Source organism: Mugil cephalus, chromosome 1 (assembly GCF_022458985.1).
Source record: "Mugil cephalus isolate CIBA_MC_2020 chromosome 1, CIBA_Mcephalus_1.1, whole genome shotgun sequence".
NCBI classification, from domain to species: Eukaryota; Metazoa; Chordata; class Actinopteri; order Mugiliformes; family Mugilidae; genus Mugil; species Mugil cephalus.
In genome coordinates, this window is record NC_061770.1 from 14,935,161 (window position 1) to 14,951,508 (window position 16,348).

Sequence of the window (16,348 nt, forward strand, 5' to 3'; positions counted from 1 at the left end):
ATATTCAAGCGTTTTCCTTGGTATGCAAACACACAGTTAAATTTCATTTACGGAATGAAGGCCATGCTTAATATTACCTGGCATACAGTATATTACCAGATGTGAATATATTCAGTCTATAGCAGCTAAAGTGCTAATAGAGAAAATAGATTCAAGTGAAGTGATGAGAAATGTGTGACTTCAGTTAAACTTTGTATTTGATTTCAGGAATTTATCATGTCAGTTCAGTCACATCTGTATATGCTCATCCGTAGGATGCTTGAAACATAGAAGTGTTGTATGTGTACTTTCCTCTGGCATTATTTCTTTCTTTTTTTTTTGTTAAACTTTTGAATAAATTAAGTAATGAAATGTTTTCCCTTTTTCTTTGGCATTTCTTCTTTATTTCTCACGCAGCATCCCACCCAGGCGTGTCAGTTGTTGTATCGCTTAATGCAGCAGGCTAAAAAAAGTCTTTATTCACATGCAGCAGTAGGTTGTCAGATTACAGAACAGAGACAGGTCATGATACTTATGGCCGAAGTAGTTCCACGTAGGTTTACTGATGTAAACAGGCTAAACCGCCTCCCCCAAGGAACCCTCAAGCAGGAAAAAAAAAAGCATTACAGAAAACAACTGTGCAAAACAATGCGTCGACTCTACTCTTGGCTGTAGCACTATGTGAACACACTGCCCTTCATTTTTTCAAAAGCAAAGCTCATGTGTGTGTGTTTTTTATTTATTTTTTTTCTCTATCTGGGGCACACCCCCACAACCGCAGTGCCACCCCCCCTCAAGGAATACTCTATTCATGTATCTCTCAGAAAGCACCATCTTTAGAAAAGGCACAATAGCTCCTCACACAGGCAAGCTGGCGATTCACTTCAAGATCCGAAAGAGAATGTGATTCTGCTCTGATTTATTTAAAGGGTGCCTCTTGCCCTTTATCATTAATATTTTTTTTTTTTTTTTGTGCAGTTTTTGTCTGTAAATGTAAAAAAGCCCCATCTCTGTGTCAGATTTAACCAGCAGAACAGGAAGAATGTGATATAGTGACCAAATCAACACACACAGAAAGTCATATAAAGCACCTTTTATATATATATAAAAAAAAACTATAATGCATTGTTTTTCTATTGTTTAGTCATAATCTTAATCAAAATGTTACTAGAAGAACAATGACCTCTATCACAATAAGAAGTGTTGTGAAAAAAAAATGGAATGAAACGCTTCACAAGTTTTCAGAACTAATTTTTCATCGATGTCGGCTTGAAAAAAAGGAAAACATTCTTCTCAGACATTCTCTTCTTTTTTCTCTGTTTCAAATGGCAATGCTTTCAATATCTTATAAAAAAAAATATTAAAAAATGCAAAAACTCAGATGCAGTACTGCAAGCGCATTTTGCTTTCCACTCCCTTCAAGTTATGGGATTGTGTTTTTCACTTCTCTTTCTATTTCATCAGTTTTATTGCCCATCTTCTCTGTCCTCTCTACAGAAACAATGATAATAATAAAATTAATAACCTCAGACATAGACTCCCTTCACTCCATCTCTCAAGTTTTTTTTCCATTATTTAAATTATCTGCTCCTCCCTGTTTACTCCTTCACTCTCTCCATCTCTCGGTGTTGCCCTGTTTTTTACTTTTTGTAGTTGCCGAACTGAATGGCGTGCCGGTCGCTGACGCAGCGGAACGTTGCCGGCTGCACCTCCCAGTAGTTGACAGGGTTATCAAACAGGCTGATGCCATTATAGAAAGTCCTCTTCACCCCAAATCCTCGAGGGCAGAAGTCATCCACGCCCACATGGCCGATGCTGTTGGAATGGAGGTACACCACCTGAAAAGCAGATTTCGAGCATCATGAGAAACATTCAAGGCCGGTGTCTATTTGTGACACGTTAGACGTACCTGGAGGTATTTCATTTCTGGAAGGCCTCTGGGAACATGAGTCAGGCGGTTGTTGTCCAGGTGCAGCTCCCTTAGCCTGGGCAGGTAGGACAGACTGCCATTCTCTATGTTACGGATATGGTTAAAGCCAAGGCCCAACCTGGAAACAGCGAGACAAGGAGGGAATTGTTTAAATTCACAGAAAACAGGACATGGTACATTTAGCTTTAGTGTTTAACTAGTGCGAGCCAGATGAGAGTTGGGGCAAAGGCAGCCTGGCGATGCTTGTGTAAATGATCCCATTAGAGAAAGGAGGTGAGAGAAAGAGTAGAGTAGAATGTTGAGACGAAGCAAGGAAAGATCTTATTTACTAAGACACTGTCGCGTGACTTTGGCAAGTTATACACCAATCTGGTGTAAGATTATGACCGACTTCCTAACATTGTGTAGGTCTCCTTTGTGCATCAGAGAATGGACATGGGCCTTCTGAGGGTGTCCTATAGTGTCTGGAAACAGCTTCTCGTTAGTGGGAGCCTTTGGGTCCTATGGGTTGAGGAGGGGTCTTTAAGGATCAGGATTGTTCCAGTACACCCAACAGATACCTGATCAGCTTGGGATCTAGTGAACTTGGAGGACAGGTCAACACATTGAGCTGTTTTTCATGGGCTTTCGTGATTTGTGTTGTGATTTGTGAACTGTTTTTGTGTGTGTGCCTGTGTCAGGCTGCATCCTGCCGGTTCGTAAGGAGTGTCACTGCTTTGGGGTGGGAGTGTCTGGTCTGGTCTGGTCTAGGTGGGTGGTAGTTGTCTAAGTAACAGCCACACAAATGCCAGGTCCAAAAGTGCCCCAACAGAGCATCATTTAATTTTGACATTTAAATAGACATAGGGAATGTTTCCACCCATTATTAATTTGATGATAAGTGGCTGCTTTAGTAATCATGCAGCACCATAAAAGTAGCATTTTTAACTCTTATGAGGTTGTGTGATTGCCCCTAAGGAGCACTGCCTACTCAGTGATGGTTCAAAATTAGCACAGCGTGTGAGTGTGAGGAACACCTGTAGAGGTTTTTGTAGCGACGCAAGTCCTCCAGTTCCACTGCTTGGATCTGATTGTGGTCCAGATGGAGCTCGTGGAGACTCTCTGGGAGATCTGAAAGGCATAAAACATGCATAAGCCTTCACTCCCTTTTCTGACCACCCCCCACTACTTGTACTTCCATTTCTTGCCATACCGACAATATACTTTGTAGTTCAAAAAGGCTCAAAAAGGAACACGATGCATCTATTCTTTGGGACAGATGAGAAGATTGCAGTCACACTTATGTCTGTCGCTCAAGTATGAAACTTATGAAGACTTATGAAGTCCGAGCCCAAGCCAGTGGAATACCGTCAATGTAAAATCTGGTCCAACAGATGATTTGTTACCTTTTGGCACCCCGGTTAGTCTGGCCTCTGAAATACGCAGATAATTCAGTTTCAGTCCCTTGAATGCTCCAGGCTCAAAGCCACTGTTCTGGATAGGGTTTGCTCCCATTTCTGAAAGATAAAGGGAAAATGTGAGGCAAGAAATGAAAATGCGACGCCATATGGTGGCGACGACAATGGTCGCACCACAGACTATAGCCAAGACTTATCGACTATTCTGACCTATGCAGTTCATGTTGCTCAGTCCTGCAAAGGCTCCAGCCGCCACCTTCTTGATGCGGTTCTCGTGGATCCTTATCTCAACCAGAGACGCAGGCAAGTTTTTGGGGACAGTGGTGAGCAGATTCTTTGAAAAGTAGAGCTTCTGCATGTGCTTCAAAGGGACGAATGTTCTGGGGTGGACTTTGGAAATGAGGTTATTCCTCAGAGACAAACCCTAAAAAAAGAGCACCCGCCGAGGAGATCACAAAGTCAGTACTTTATTTGAGTTGTGTGAAAGCAACGGTAGAATTCAGAGAGTCAGAAACAGAATCAGAGTCAGAGCCAAACATCACACAGAATATTCACAAGAGCTTGGTTTTGTGCTTCCAACTGAATGTGTTTGTGGGATTCAAAACAGCACAACAGCCCATTGACTCTTCCCCCGCGCTGACTAAAATATGGAGTCTGACTAAAAGCTGAGGTTAACAGACGCCAATACAGATGTTATTGTGTAGTGTCATGTCAGGAGTTTCCTCTGTTGCCAGACCTAATATTGCTTTTGGTCAGGGAATGTGAATGTGGGTCAGGAGTGAGCAACGTCTTATTGCTAAGAGAGTTTGAATACTCCCATTTGGCTTCAGGCTCAAACTTGAATACAATTAAAGCTCTCTGAATGAAGGATGGTGGATGGGGGGAAAAAGAAAGGAAATTAACCTCTGGATCCCGGAGGTACTGGGGGTCATAATGATGTTACACACTACTGAAGCCAGTACAAGCTCAGATGTGTCAGCTGCACATGGTGGAGAAGAACTGAGCCGATGCTGTAACCAGACGCGTGTGTGTGTGTGTGTGTGTGTGTGTGTGTGTGTGTGTGTCTCTTACGTATAAATTCGTAAGGCCTTTGAAGTCATTCTCTCTGAGCTCGGTGATACGGTTGTTCTGGAGGTCCAGGAACTTGGTGTCTGGAGGAATATCCTTTGGCACTTCGGTCAAACCTAAAGATAAGACCAATAAAAACACAGAACACATCATCCCCTAATAAAAACTACCTTGGGCGACTGTAAACCAACACCCTAAAAAGAAAACCTAGTTTATTTTCAGTAGGCAAGGTCTTAGGATATCTTAGTCAGACACAGACTTAGGAAAATAAACAGTCAGTGTGTGTTTTAAACCTCCACCAGGCCTAAAAATTAACCCAATCACACTCCCACACAAATGAGTACTTTGGTGCTCCTCCTCTATTATTTTAATGAAAGCTGCTCAAAGACGCAATCATGGAGGTCAACACACACACACACACACACACACACACACACACACACATCAATGCAAGCGCATAGCATGCACCATTTGGGCGACACACACACTGTCACACATGGAAACACAAGATCAGACCAGATGAGGACGCCAGATGTTTTCCATCTCGTTTCCAGTTTGACAGAAGTCACAAAGGATGTGACTTAAACGCCATCACACATCAAATAAAAACAGAGACACGGGCACAACCCTGCCAGGGAAATAAAAGCTGTGCGTGTGTGTTAATGTGTGAGTGGTGAAGCTGTCTCCAACTAAACGTCTTAATTTTGGATTCTTCGTCACAGAACAACCTCAGGCTGTTACAGGGTGTTAGTCCAGATTCATACGTACGGTCGGGTCGTGCGGGCTAAGAATGGAGCTGGACGTCAAAGTGGCGTTAAGAGATACACCTGCGCCGTTCCAGTGCGGAGAAGTGGCTCAGCGCACGCGCAAACCCAGCAACCACCAGTCATTATTGAGACCACTTCACAGAGCCACGTGGATGGGTGTATCAAATGTGTTTAGTTGATGCAGACAGACCACGGTGAGCGAATACCGACCAGGACCAACCTCATGGGTTGAGACCATGATGCAACCAGGCGCTGGTGAGACAACGTCAGCTGTCCCACTGGGATCCAGTCTGCCACCAACCACATCTGACCCGCAGGGCTCTACCCGGAGCTGTCCATCTGGAGTTAAGTTTGGATATATGGCTTTGGTTGAGCGGTACCACGCCCTCCATGACACCACACAGGATCAAACCCTCAGCAGCTCCCTCAGCTCAAACCACACTCCTCCGAGAGATCGGATGCAGTGGCTGCATCCAAGACATTTAGCAAAATCTTGCCCAGAGAGAGCAAATATACATCCATTAAAGTTGTGGGGAAAGATCGAGTTTCCGTCCTAGGTATGATGTTTAAATCATAAAACAGGCTCTGCCTCTGTAATGTACTTTTCTCAAATTTAAAATAGTTATTACAGCTGCAGCGAGGCTCTGAGGGTGCAGGATGTTACCAGGCTGATTCCTGCGGTAGGAAATATTTACCTTCCAGTCAACACCTGCAGCTTTCGGCATGCCTCCTGCCAGCCTCAACTGCCTGACTTAAACCTAACAGACACGATAAACAGACCCGAAATGAAAGACTTTTGCCAAGAGGCGGATTAAGCGAGTTCTTTAAACCCTCCAAAGCCACAAACCACGGCGCTTCACCCGTATCTGCCACAAATCGCGAAGCCTTCGCCGCAAACTGACAAAACTAGCACCTTCTCAAACCCCAGCGCCCCTCGCTACAAATGCTCAACATCATGCTGGGATGCACGCTGAGAGGAGACAGACGCCACCACGAAAATACATCTGTTCTAAATAAGCACTTGACATCTCGGAAATTATACGCTTCCACATTTACCCGCTGCAGAAAGGCCGGGGACAGTAAGTATATGGAGATTGTAAAATGATGATTCGACAAAACCATTATGTCTAAACACAGACATCTTATTAGAGTTCTATAGACAGATTATAATGTGAAGAATCTTTGTGTCCATAAATAAAAGTGAATTCAGCTTCTTCTCGTGCTGGAGGAACAGGCAAAGAAAGGATAGCACGCACTTATAATGAGATCTCTGCGTGGAAAAGCGACTAAAGTTAAATCTCAGACAGACCGTAAAAGCATAATGAGGAAAAAAATCGAGCACTTATTATAGCTCTTTTTAATTTAATCCTGTCCTTCATCTTTACATTATTTTTTTTATCCTCCCATCCTCTTTTCCATCGAACATAATTTACATCTACAAAAAACCTCAAAGAGAGTAAATCGTGAACTTCCTTCCACGTAAAGCGTCTTTGTCTCTTCTGTCCTCCCGTCTCCCCGTCTTTATCCCTTTGCATCTCTCTTATTTCCCCTTTCCCCTTCTTCTCTTGACACAGCCTTTGCTCCTTTTCTGCTCCTCAGATCCCTCTTCCTCTCCCACTCAGTATCAATACACAAAATCTGGAACGCAAAATCCCTCAAAGGGATGCCTTTCCTTGTCAAAATATACCAGCGTTATCCCCCGGGAGAAATGCCCTCTTCTTATATAATACACCAAAGGGATGGCTTTATTCTCTCAGTCTAGGCGAGTTATGCAAGCCCCTGGTCATGCTCAGTCATTCAGCACGTTCATGTTCCTCTCTGAACCTTCCGACACCCGAGAAACGCAGACGAAGCATCGCAGATGCACCGCGGATGTTCCTGTTGTGTTTCCTGCTCAAGCACACACACACGCACACACACTAACCCAGGTCAGAGCACTGGACCACCCTGAGCCGGCAGTGGCAGCCGAAGGGGCACGTGGGCACGCCGGGGGGGAAGGTCGGATCCACGGCCGAGCCCTCTTCCTCGTCCCTCATCATCGTCATCATCCCCCCGGTGTCCATACTGTCCATGGCAAAATCCCAGAAGCCTCTCTGCTCGAAGGGCAAGGCGGCGGAGGGGGAGAGCAGCCGGGCCAGGCACAGGAACAGCAGAAGGGAGTAATGTGGCAACATGTTTGACTTAAGCACCTGAGGAGACAGAAAGATGAAGGAGACTGGCGTTAATTTTAAGTTTTTACAGCCCACAGAAAGGAAAGTTCCATGGATTACCGGTCTGTCAAAGCAGGTAATTGCCCTGAAGTTCACCACGTGTCAACTGAGTTTGCATATTGCAGAGTTTGCACAGGAAATAATTTGCTCCACCCAAAAAGGTTTTGGCCAAGCCGTGTCTTGTGTTGCTGTGTCGCTGCCAAAATTTCATTATTTTGGGATGCCATGCTGGTATGCTACATCCTTACTGTATCGTAATCCAATATAGAAATAGTTCAACTCGGGGCAAATCACTTATCCTCCCACGCTCAGATACTGTGTGCACTGTGCCCAATAGGAACATGCGGGTGACTGAGTAAATGATAAATGCACAGAATGCATGTGGTGCGAAATCTGGACCTCCTAACAAGATTAATCCGGGCATGGGCAGTTGCTGACTTGGCTAGGCACTGGTCACTTGTAAAATATTATGAAATGGTCTGCTTGGCCTTAATTACAAAGCCCTGCAGTTTACACCACACCTAACAGGCAGACTGGAGGCTTGAGGGGAGAACTCCCTGCACTCGCTGCCCCTCAGGCAAATTAACTCTGAGGAGGGAAATAAAGTCACTTAAACCGCACCAAAATGTCACAGTCTCCTTCCTGGGCACCACCGCGCCTTGGAGAGAAAGTCTCCTCTGTCCAGCCGATCAGATAGAATAGAGGGCATCACCTAAATAGCGGAAAACTTTATCCCTGCGAACGAGCGCGGCAACAAAGCCGCCATTCATATGAGGGGGGAAACTGGGTGTGCAAGTGAGGAAATGCGAGTAGTGATGTCATAGCTGTGCACGGCTCTGCAAACTGAGGTTCCCAGACACACGAGGATGTTTATTTGTTTGCTCACTCCGTCCCAACTAACACTTCCGCGCAGTCACCCCTCCCACTAACAGCTAATACCTAGGAAAGCTGAATTATTATTACCAGCCCAATTGATCCCCCGAGGCTAATCCTATGAAGCAAAGCCCAGTCACTCACTGGACCCGAGGCGACCTAAAACCCTCTAATCTAGAACCTGCCGTGTTAATTCCTCCTCTGACTAGCGGATCCGTAAATCCCACAGAGGGCCTGGGGAAGTCTAGATGCCAGTGGTTAGCGTGCAAACGGACCTTGCGGGAAGCGATCTTGTTGCAACATGATCAGGTTTTCACTGGAAGCGAAAGGTGCGCAGACTTATTATCGGAACCGAGCGGGAGGAATGATGCAACAAAAAGAGAAAGATAAAGCTTTACAAAAAAAAAAAAAAGAAACATATCCACCCCATTTAGCTCTTAAGGTGATATTTTTGACTTTGCACGAGCTGCTAATCCTTCTCTACTAAATGCTGCATTTGGTCTTTGTCAGGCTTTTTCATCTAATGTCCCAGGATATATCTAGCAGCGCTGAGCACAGACTTTGAAACGCCTGAAAATAAAAACGTGAGGCTTATGAGGTTTTTTTGGTTTAAAGTTAGGGAAAAAATTTTCCAGCCACGCTTAATAAACAAATGCCGATCATATCAACTATGAAAGCAAAGCCTTAACAAATGACATCTCACACAAGAATCAAGGAATGTGTGTGTGATGAATAAACGTCCCCTTGTTGATTAAAAAAAAAATTGACTCAATACAGTTTTGAGTCCTTATATAGTAGATTACGTACGTGAGACAATAATGCACTTTCAGTCCCCGACCCTGGCCTTTTAAAGTTACTCATGCAGCCCCCTTTTGCTCTATTCAAAGAGAGGACAGTATTATTCATGGGCATTAAAATCAGTGGAAACAAAGAGCCCGTGCACGACCGAGCCCGAAAAGCATGAAGAACTGGGCCCTGGAGTCTGCTCCCTGCAATAAAAATAGCTGCCAAATTATACATTTTGCAGAAAAGAAAAAAAAAAAGAAAACACACAGCCGGCCTTGGCTTGGCCAGAAAAAAAGAAAGAAAAAAAAAACGCAGCAAGGAGGCTATGGCATATACAGTCAGCATCACACAATGACACGCAAGACAGAAAAGAACAGACGACACCGGGCTTTTTCATGCACCTACAATTTTTGCAATTTGTCCTTTGCAGCAGTACGGGAGGTGGCACGGGTTGAAGCTGTAAATCACAAGATGTCACAGCCGTGCTCTAATTTTCTTTGGCCAGACATGGTAATTTGTCTGACTTCTGTAGAGGTGTTTGAGATGTGACAGAGGTGTTGGATGTGAAAGAAAAAAAGAAGGGCGACAGGATCACGCATAACCTAACATCATTCGGGAATGACGTGTAGGGCTACTGTGAAGACAACGCAACGATAAGACCAACGTGCATCCCACACGATCAAGCGGCCTCTCTCGAAGTAATAACCGCTTTTATCTGGACCTGGAGTTTGAACACATGAATTCCTATCCTCTCCCTGCTGTTAACGTGCGAGCCGTCAAACATCCGGCCCCGAGATGAAAACAAACCAAAGGCTTCAATCTTAATTGTTGTTGCCTCGCTCTCCTCACATCCAAAGGCCGAGAGCGGTTTAATGGATGGATGGATGGGCGGCTATTCCTGTCTCGCTCGCTGTGTTTGTCCCGGAGGTTCACTGAAGTGTGCGTGCGTGTGTACACACACACATACACATAAGAAAATGGGAAAAGGAAAAAAAAAGGAAAGCAAGTAGAGAGCAGAATGACAATTATAAGGCAGACAGAAAGAGTGGGAGTTAAGTGTCAGCAGTGGTGAGAAGGACGTGTGAGGTGAAGCTGCTGAGGATTCAGGGAAGAGCCTAATCAACGCCTGCATCGGCTCCGCTGCGCTAGACCGATAAAAATATGACGAGCCCTCAGTGACAATTCATAGTTTTTGGTCTTTTAAGATTTAAGACAGGCCCTGTGGTTTGGGTCGGTGGAGAAATAAACACCTTGAATGCCTATCCCACGGCGAGCGTTAACATGTGTTCAAACTCGAATCCCCATTTTCACATGCTTTTGGAAATATAATGTTGCTGCAGATTCCCCCCAAAATCATTTACTTTCACTTGGCAGCACTGATCATTCACCTCCAATAAAAGAGAGAGGCAAAGAAAACGGAGGAAATTCCCTGAACTAAAAGGTATGTCAGCTCATGCCCTGCACATGTGCGTCAGTGTGGCACAACTAAACACACTCAGGATGTCTGCCCGAGCCGCTGAAGGGGCTGCTTGAAGCTGTCGTGTCAGGCAACAGAGAACAGACATATGAGTTCCACTGGTTCACTGATTCAAAAAAAAAAAAAAAAATAGGACGACGGATGAGGTACTGACAGAGAATTTGGGGGTAGGGCTGCAAATGGATGGATGCTGGCTGACAATGAAGCACGATGGTGTTGGTGAAAGCACCGTCTTGAACCTCTTGAATCAGCTGTTTGAGTTTCCCACACCGAGCGCCTTTACATTACTTATAAGCGCTATCAATCACGCGCTGGGTACTTGTCACATCCACTGCAATTACTTTGATGTGACAAGGAGTTCCCACAAGCAGCCCTTGCCGTTGTCAAGCTAAACAAACATATATTTAACCCGCTATATGTTCTCCGTGCCGCCAAGAATATGACCCCCTGAAAGTTTGCTCTCCCACGACTGCAGCTGAGGGAAAGCAATCACCGTTCCTTTTTTCTTTATTTTCTATTTTGACTTTTAATTGCCATGTGCGTAAAAATCGTAAATTTTTTACAAGCGTCTCCCCCCCCTTTTATTCCCGTCACATTTTCACTCGACAGCACCGCCGCGATTCCCTCGCAGCTGGAGGTGGCGAGGTCCACCGAAGGTGACGGCGCGGATGGAGAAAATGAAACGTTTTATCCGCATTCGCCCTCTGGAGCGCTCTGCTCTTCAGGCAGTGCTGGCAGTTGCGCGAGCAGAGTTTAAGGTGGGGCAGGGAGCTAACCAGATGCCAGCTGGCACCACAAGATTGGTGTATTGGCAGCGGCCACGTCAACACTCAGTGAAGATTAAAATCACAGTGATCACGGTGGCAACTGTGCAAAAAAAAAAAAAAAATATAGATCTGTCACGGTTTAGTGTCGTGTTACAGGGAGCAATGCTGGACCGAATCGCGTTGTCCTGATCTGAATCCAAGCTGCAAGCTCAAAAACACAACTTTAAAACCCGCGCAAATGTTTGCACGTGGGAAGCCGTGTTGGTGCAGGCCCATTCTCGCATGGCCATAAACACGTGTAAACCATCTCCGTGTTATTGTCTCATAATCTGAAGCTCGCCACCAAAATCATCTGCACATTTGGTTGGCACCTCTCGTTTCATCATGCCATGTCCTCTTCCCCCGCGCAAACACAGCGAGGCGCATGCACACATCCCAAAGTCGTGTACTCTTCAGTACACACAGGCTGTTAGCGCTAGGCGGGTCCGGTAAGAGAGTTCGGGTGGAGTTAACTGCCCCAGTGGCTGTAATTTGGTGACTGGTAACCCTAAAAAAAGGAACTGTTTGGCAGCTCGTCTGTTGCCGCTAAGCTTGGATGTGGTGGCGAGCTGCTCAGTGCTGCAGAGATGAGGCAGGGCCCCGAGGGCAGAACAGAGAGTGAAGGACAACGCAGAAGAAGAGAAAGGGGGCCGGAGGAGTCAGCGGCAGGAGGACGACCACGCCGAGGGTCCGTGCCTGTGGGCATCGAAAGCATGCAGACTATTCCAAAGTCTGGGCCAGTTTTAAGTGGGCTATGAATAGAGGCTATAAACAACGGTTGCGTTATGGAACAAAACATGGAACAATGAGCATATTTTATTGTCAAAACAAGACAACAACTCTGATTCTAAAATACGTAATGGTGAAAAATTAAACCAGCCACTGGCACGGACTGAAAATGAGGCCCCCCCCCCGTGGAGGAGAACGTGGCGCTGCACGAGTCTGAACAAGCAGAAAATAATTCATTTCCAGGAAAAGCGAATGATGAGCAGGTGGATGGAGAGATGGGAGGAGATTATTGCCCAACACACAGGAGAGCCGGCGCTGGCCAATCAACCCACAGGATAGAAAACAGGCAGGTGGAAGAAACAGACAGGTCTAGACCACATTTTGAATGCCTGACCACTTCCTAGATGGCACAGGTAACAATTTCTTGACAGGAGCTATTCAGGAAAAGACTGAATTTAGCCACCAAAAGGGTGGGAAAAAATCAGGTTAACATCAAGTAACACACTAAAACTCAGCAAGCAAAACCTTCCCATACAAAAAAAAAAAAAAGTTTTTCAGGCCACAGCTCTCTCAAAACATTTCAATGTGAACACTGTGTACACAGCTGTATTTGAGGCTAGTGCAGGCAGAGCACAGTTGATTTGATTGGCACGTCTCACTGTAATTATTCTCCCTGAATGACGATGAAGGGATGAACTCAAAAAGGCAGCGTGACACATTTATAGTCTGGTGGTAGTTCATCCTCAACTCAGCGCACCTTCATCCCGAGCTGCGAGAAATTTGCTTAATTATTATAATCTCATCTGATTGCTGCTCGAGCCTCATTGGAGATTTTTTGCGCCATCTAGCGTGCGTTTGGGGCAAAACCAAAAAATGCAAACGGCATCAGTCAGTAGATGTCATCAGTAGATGAACCAGTAGATGTAACAGGTTGACTCAATAATGTTATTATTAGGAGGAAAAATACGTTAAAACACATTATTATTTAGTCCAAACATATTTAACTGTAAATTAAAAAAAAAAAAAACAGTTGACTTAAAGCGAAAAACAAAAAAGTGACGGCATCAAATTGTCTTATAAATCTGTTATAATGGTCTATTCCTACTTTCTCCACTATAACTCCTGGAAGAGGAAAATATCGTTGGTCAATATCAAAACAGGATTCACAACGAAATGACCCGACTCCCCTACCTTTTGGATTTGAAATAAGATATTAATTCCAAATTCCCCCAAAACAAAACAAAACAAACAAACAAAAAGTAGATTGGAGATTGATTTCTTCTTGTGTGCGTCACTTTATCCAAAAGAGAGAAAAAAAGGTCCTATGTTCTCATCACATTTAGGGATTATCGCGGTGTTTCCGTGCGGTCCTCTGACATCCAGCCGCACCTCCTGCGACACTGCGTGTCACTCCGACCCGAGTCAGGCCACCGTGTGTCCGCGAGTCAAGAAGGCGGAGGACAGAGCATGAAGTTAGCGGACCAGCCTCTCACTCTCTCTCTTTCTCTCCCTCCCTTTCCTTTTGGGACCAAAGAAAGAGGAGGAGGAGGGGGTGGAGGAGGAGGAGGAGGAGGAGGAAGTGATAGAGTAGCTGAGGAAAAGTGGTTGCGCTGTAACTTTCAAGTAAATCATTCTTTCAGTGACACGTAGCAAATATCAGAGAAGGCTTTCCAATTATTACATTAGACTAAACAGGATGACACCAATGACATTACCAAATCCCAAAGTACAGGGAGTACAGGGGCGGACCAAATAGAAAAAGGACCACTTTGCAATAACTTGGCTGCACTGCTCATAACTCCACCCTTACAAATGACACCCTAATGACATGATGGAGCATCTATGGTGAGGCTAGGAGAGCAGGACGTTATTATACCGTATTCCACTTACAGTTAATGGTGCTCATACTTACGGCGTAACAACTCAAACGTGGTGGCGTTGCCTGAAGCAGACGTAAAGAGAAAACTCACAATTTGCCACCTTTATCCGAGACATGCAGTTGCATGTTTAGCGGCTCTTGAGGACAAGTTAGTCAAAAGATGGCTCTAATTAAAACACAAGATAAAACGCGGCATTGTCTGGGGAAGAGGTCGTAAAGAGAGCAGACCATGACATTCGCTCTTAAAGAAACTTCTCTTCAAATTCTGCCAGTGCCAGAAGCTTTTGGACCATTATGTAGCGCATTGTTATGTTGTTTTAGCATTATTTAAAGAGGCTGCTACACCCAATTTTAATTATATCCTCATTTGTATATATAAAAATACACAGCCTTTTATGAGAAGATCTCAGGAGAGACCATCAGCTTTGATTGCTCTCTTGTGTTTGCAGATGTTTTGTGAACATTGCCATGTAATAATTAACTTTTTTTCCCCCCTCAGTCGCTAGTAGTTAGAAGCTTGTGGTATCAACCACTATTTAACTGAACTACATCCAGTGACACGTTTCTCTTTGATGAGCACTGGGGAAGAACATGGTGCTACTACCGCGATCTACCAAGATGGTGGAGAAAGTGTATTTCTAGGGCTGGGATTATGAAACGTATGATTTTGCGTCTTCTCGCAGTTTTCTATTAAGTTTTGTCCTGGCAGGATGTAGAGTTCTTTCTCACAGAGTCTCTCTGATTTCCTCTCCAGCACCCAGAGCGATGCTGTGAGTTTGGCAAACCGCTCCATCTGGCTAGTTTTGCAACCAAAGGCGGCCGCACTGCCAACCGTATGCGGTCTTAATCACTTCAGTCATCACTTGTATCAATATGAGAGGAGACCTGCTAGCATTTTAAGTTCACTCAAGGCTTTCCTTAACATCTTGGGAGTGCAGTATCCACCGTGGTGGAAAAGACGTGCAGGCCAGATCAATGCCCTGCAGGGGCCTTTGGCAGGGGACACAATTTTGATAAAAGCCTTTTCAGATAACATTCCTCTTCTCTTTCTCTCTGCTTGCTCTGGTTTATTCGCAGTTTATTTCTCCTCGAGCCTGTCTCTCGCTCTCGCTGTGGTTCAGTTGATTATGGTGTTGGTCTGTAGCTAGAGGGCTTGGCATCCAAATTAAACTCTTTTTTGCCCCACGAGCGTTCAGCAAATGCATCTCTGGAGATTAACACACCCACTTGCGAGCTCTTTGCTGTAGGTGCTGCTTGCATACTTTTTAAATTAGGTTTGCGATTCAGTCCCAAACATGTTTATCTGATAACGATCGATGCCACCAGCTATTAAGGATGAGCTCATCAGGGGTCTGTGGTCAAGCAGCTGCCTCTCCTAGGCACACTGCACTAAGCACATTCTTGTTGACCCCAAATAGACGACCCTAAACACGAGAACCCAATCTCATGTTCTAGCAAAGGAACTGTCCTCGCTCTTCCACCCTCCAGCCGTCCTTGGTTTCTGTTCCTTTCTAATGGAGTCAGGAAAAGAATTCTTGGGCTGCTTTTCTCTGTGTATTCTGGCGTCTTTTATTTTATCAGCCAGAAACCCCCTTAATCCAATAACAAACACAGGAAGCTGCCGTCTCCGGGCAGAACAGACAGTACAAGGGAGGCTGAAAGGTTGACACCATTCTACGGTCAACCGCTGACTAAAGGACTCTGGCCTGAGCTCAGCAGGACACAAAGCATCTGCTGGGTGCAATGAGATGTTGCTTTAGTTGGTACGATGAGTGGCAACAAAGTGGTAAGGGTGTCACGTTTGAAAATACCCCATCTGACCATCAGCTTGTGGCGGGGGGAGGATTTAAGGATTTAGCGTGAAACTCAAAGCACCCAGGAGTCTGAACTGATGCAGCCCCGGCCGAAATTTGTGCAAAGCCTCGTCTCAGCCTTTTTTTACTGGCTCTGTAGCTGCAATATAAATGGGAATGCGTAGTTTCTTAGACAGTAATGTGCTGTTTACCAAATGACTGTACAATTATGGAGAATGGAGGCTGTACCGCATGCGCAAGTCTGGAAGCAGAAATCTAGCGTGTGATTACACGTCCAGGCAGACGGAGTGAGGAGAGGTACCGTGTGTTCATATCACATATTCCGGTCATACGTGTGCTGCACTCGCACTCAGCAACTCAGCTTCTTATTTACAGTCTATCACTCTTACCCTCCTCCCTCCCTATCACTTTCTGTATGTTTGTAACTCTTGTGTCCACAGGGCACCTTTCTGTTCTTCATTTAGAGCAAGAGCACCTTTCTGTTCTTCATTTAGAGCAAGAGCAACAATACTCTCTGTTGAAACATTATACCTTCATACAGCTACACAAGAAGAGGTTCACGAATAAAAGAGACCACTCCAGGTCTGAAATGCAGATTGCTTGCATCAGCTCATGTTTTGCTTTTTATTAGTT

At 45.0% G+C, this 16,348-nt stretch overlaps 1 protein-coding gene across 1 annotated transcript; it reads right to left on the reverse strand.

The window, feature by feature from the left end:
- Positions 1-435: 435 nt before the first annotated feature.
- On the reverse strand, positions 436-13,522 carry bgnb (biglycan b). The gene is made up of 8 exons (XM_047594065.1): positions 13,214-13,522; positions 7,066-7,330; positions 4,378-4,490; positions 3,517-3,730; positions 3,295-3,405; positions 2,926-3,019; positions 1,889-2,027; positions 436-1,817 (listed from the first exon to the last, which is right to left on the reverse strand). Exons 2-8 carry the CDS (start codon positions 7,313-7,315, stop codon positions 1,620-1,622), a joined length of 1,119 nt encoding a protein of 372 aa, XP_047450021.1. The 5' UTR covers positions 7,316-7,330; positions 13,214-13,522; the 3' UTR covers positions 436-1,619.
- Positions 13,523-16,348: the final 2,826 nt, after the last annotated feature.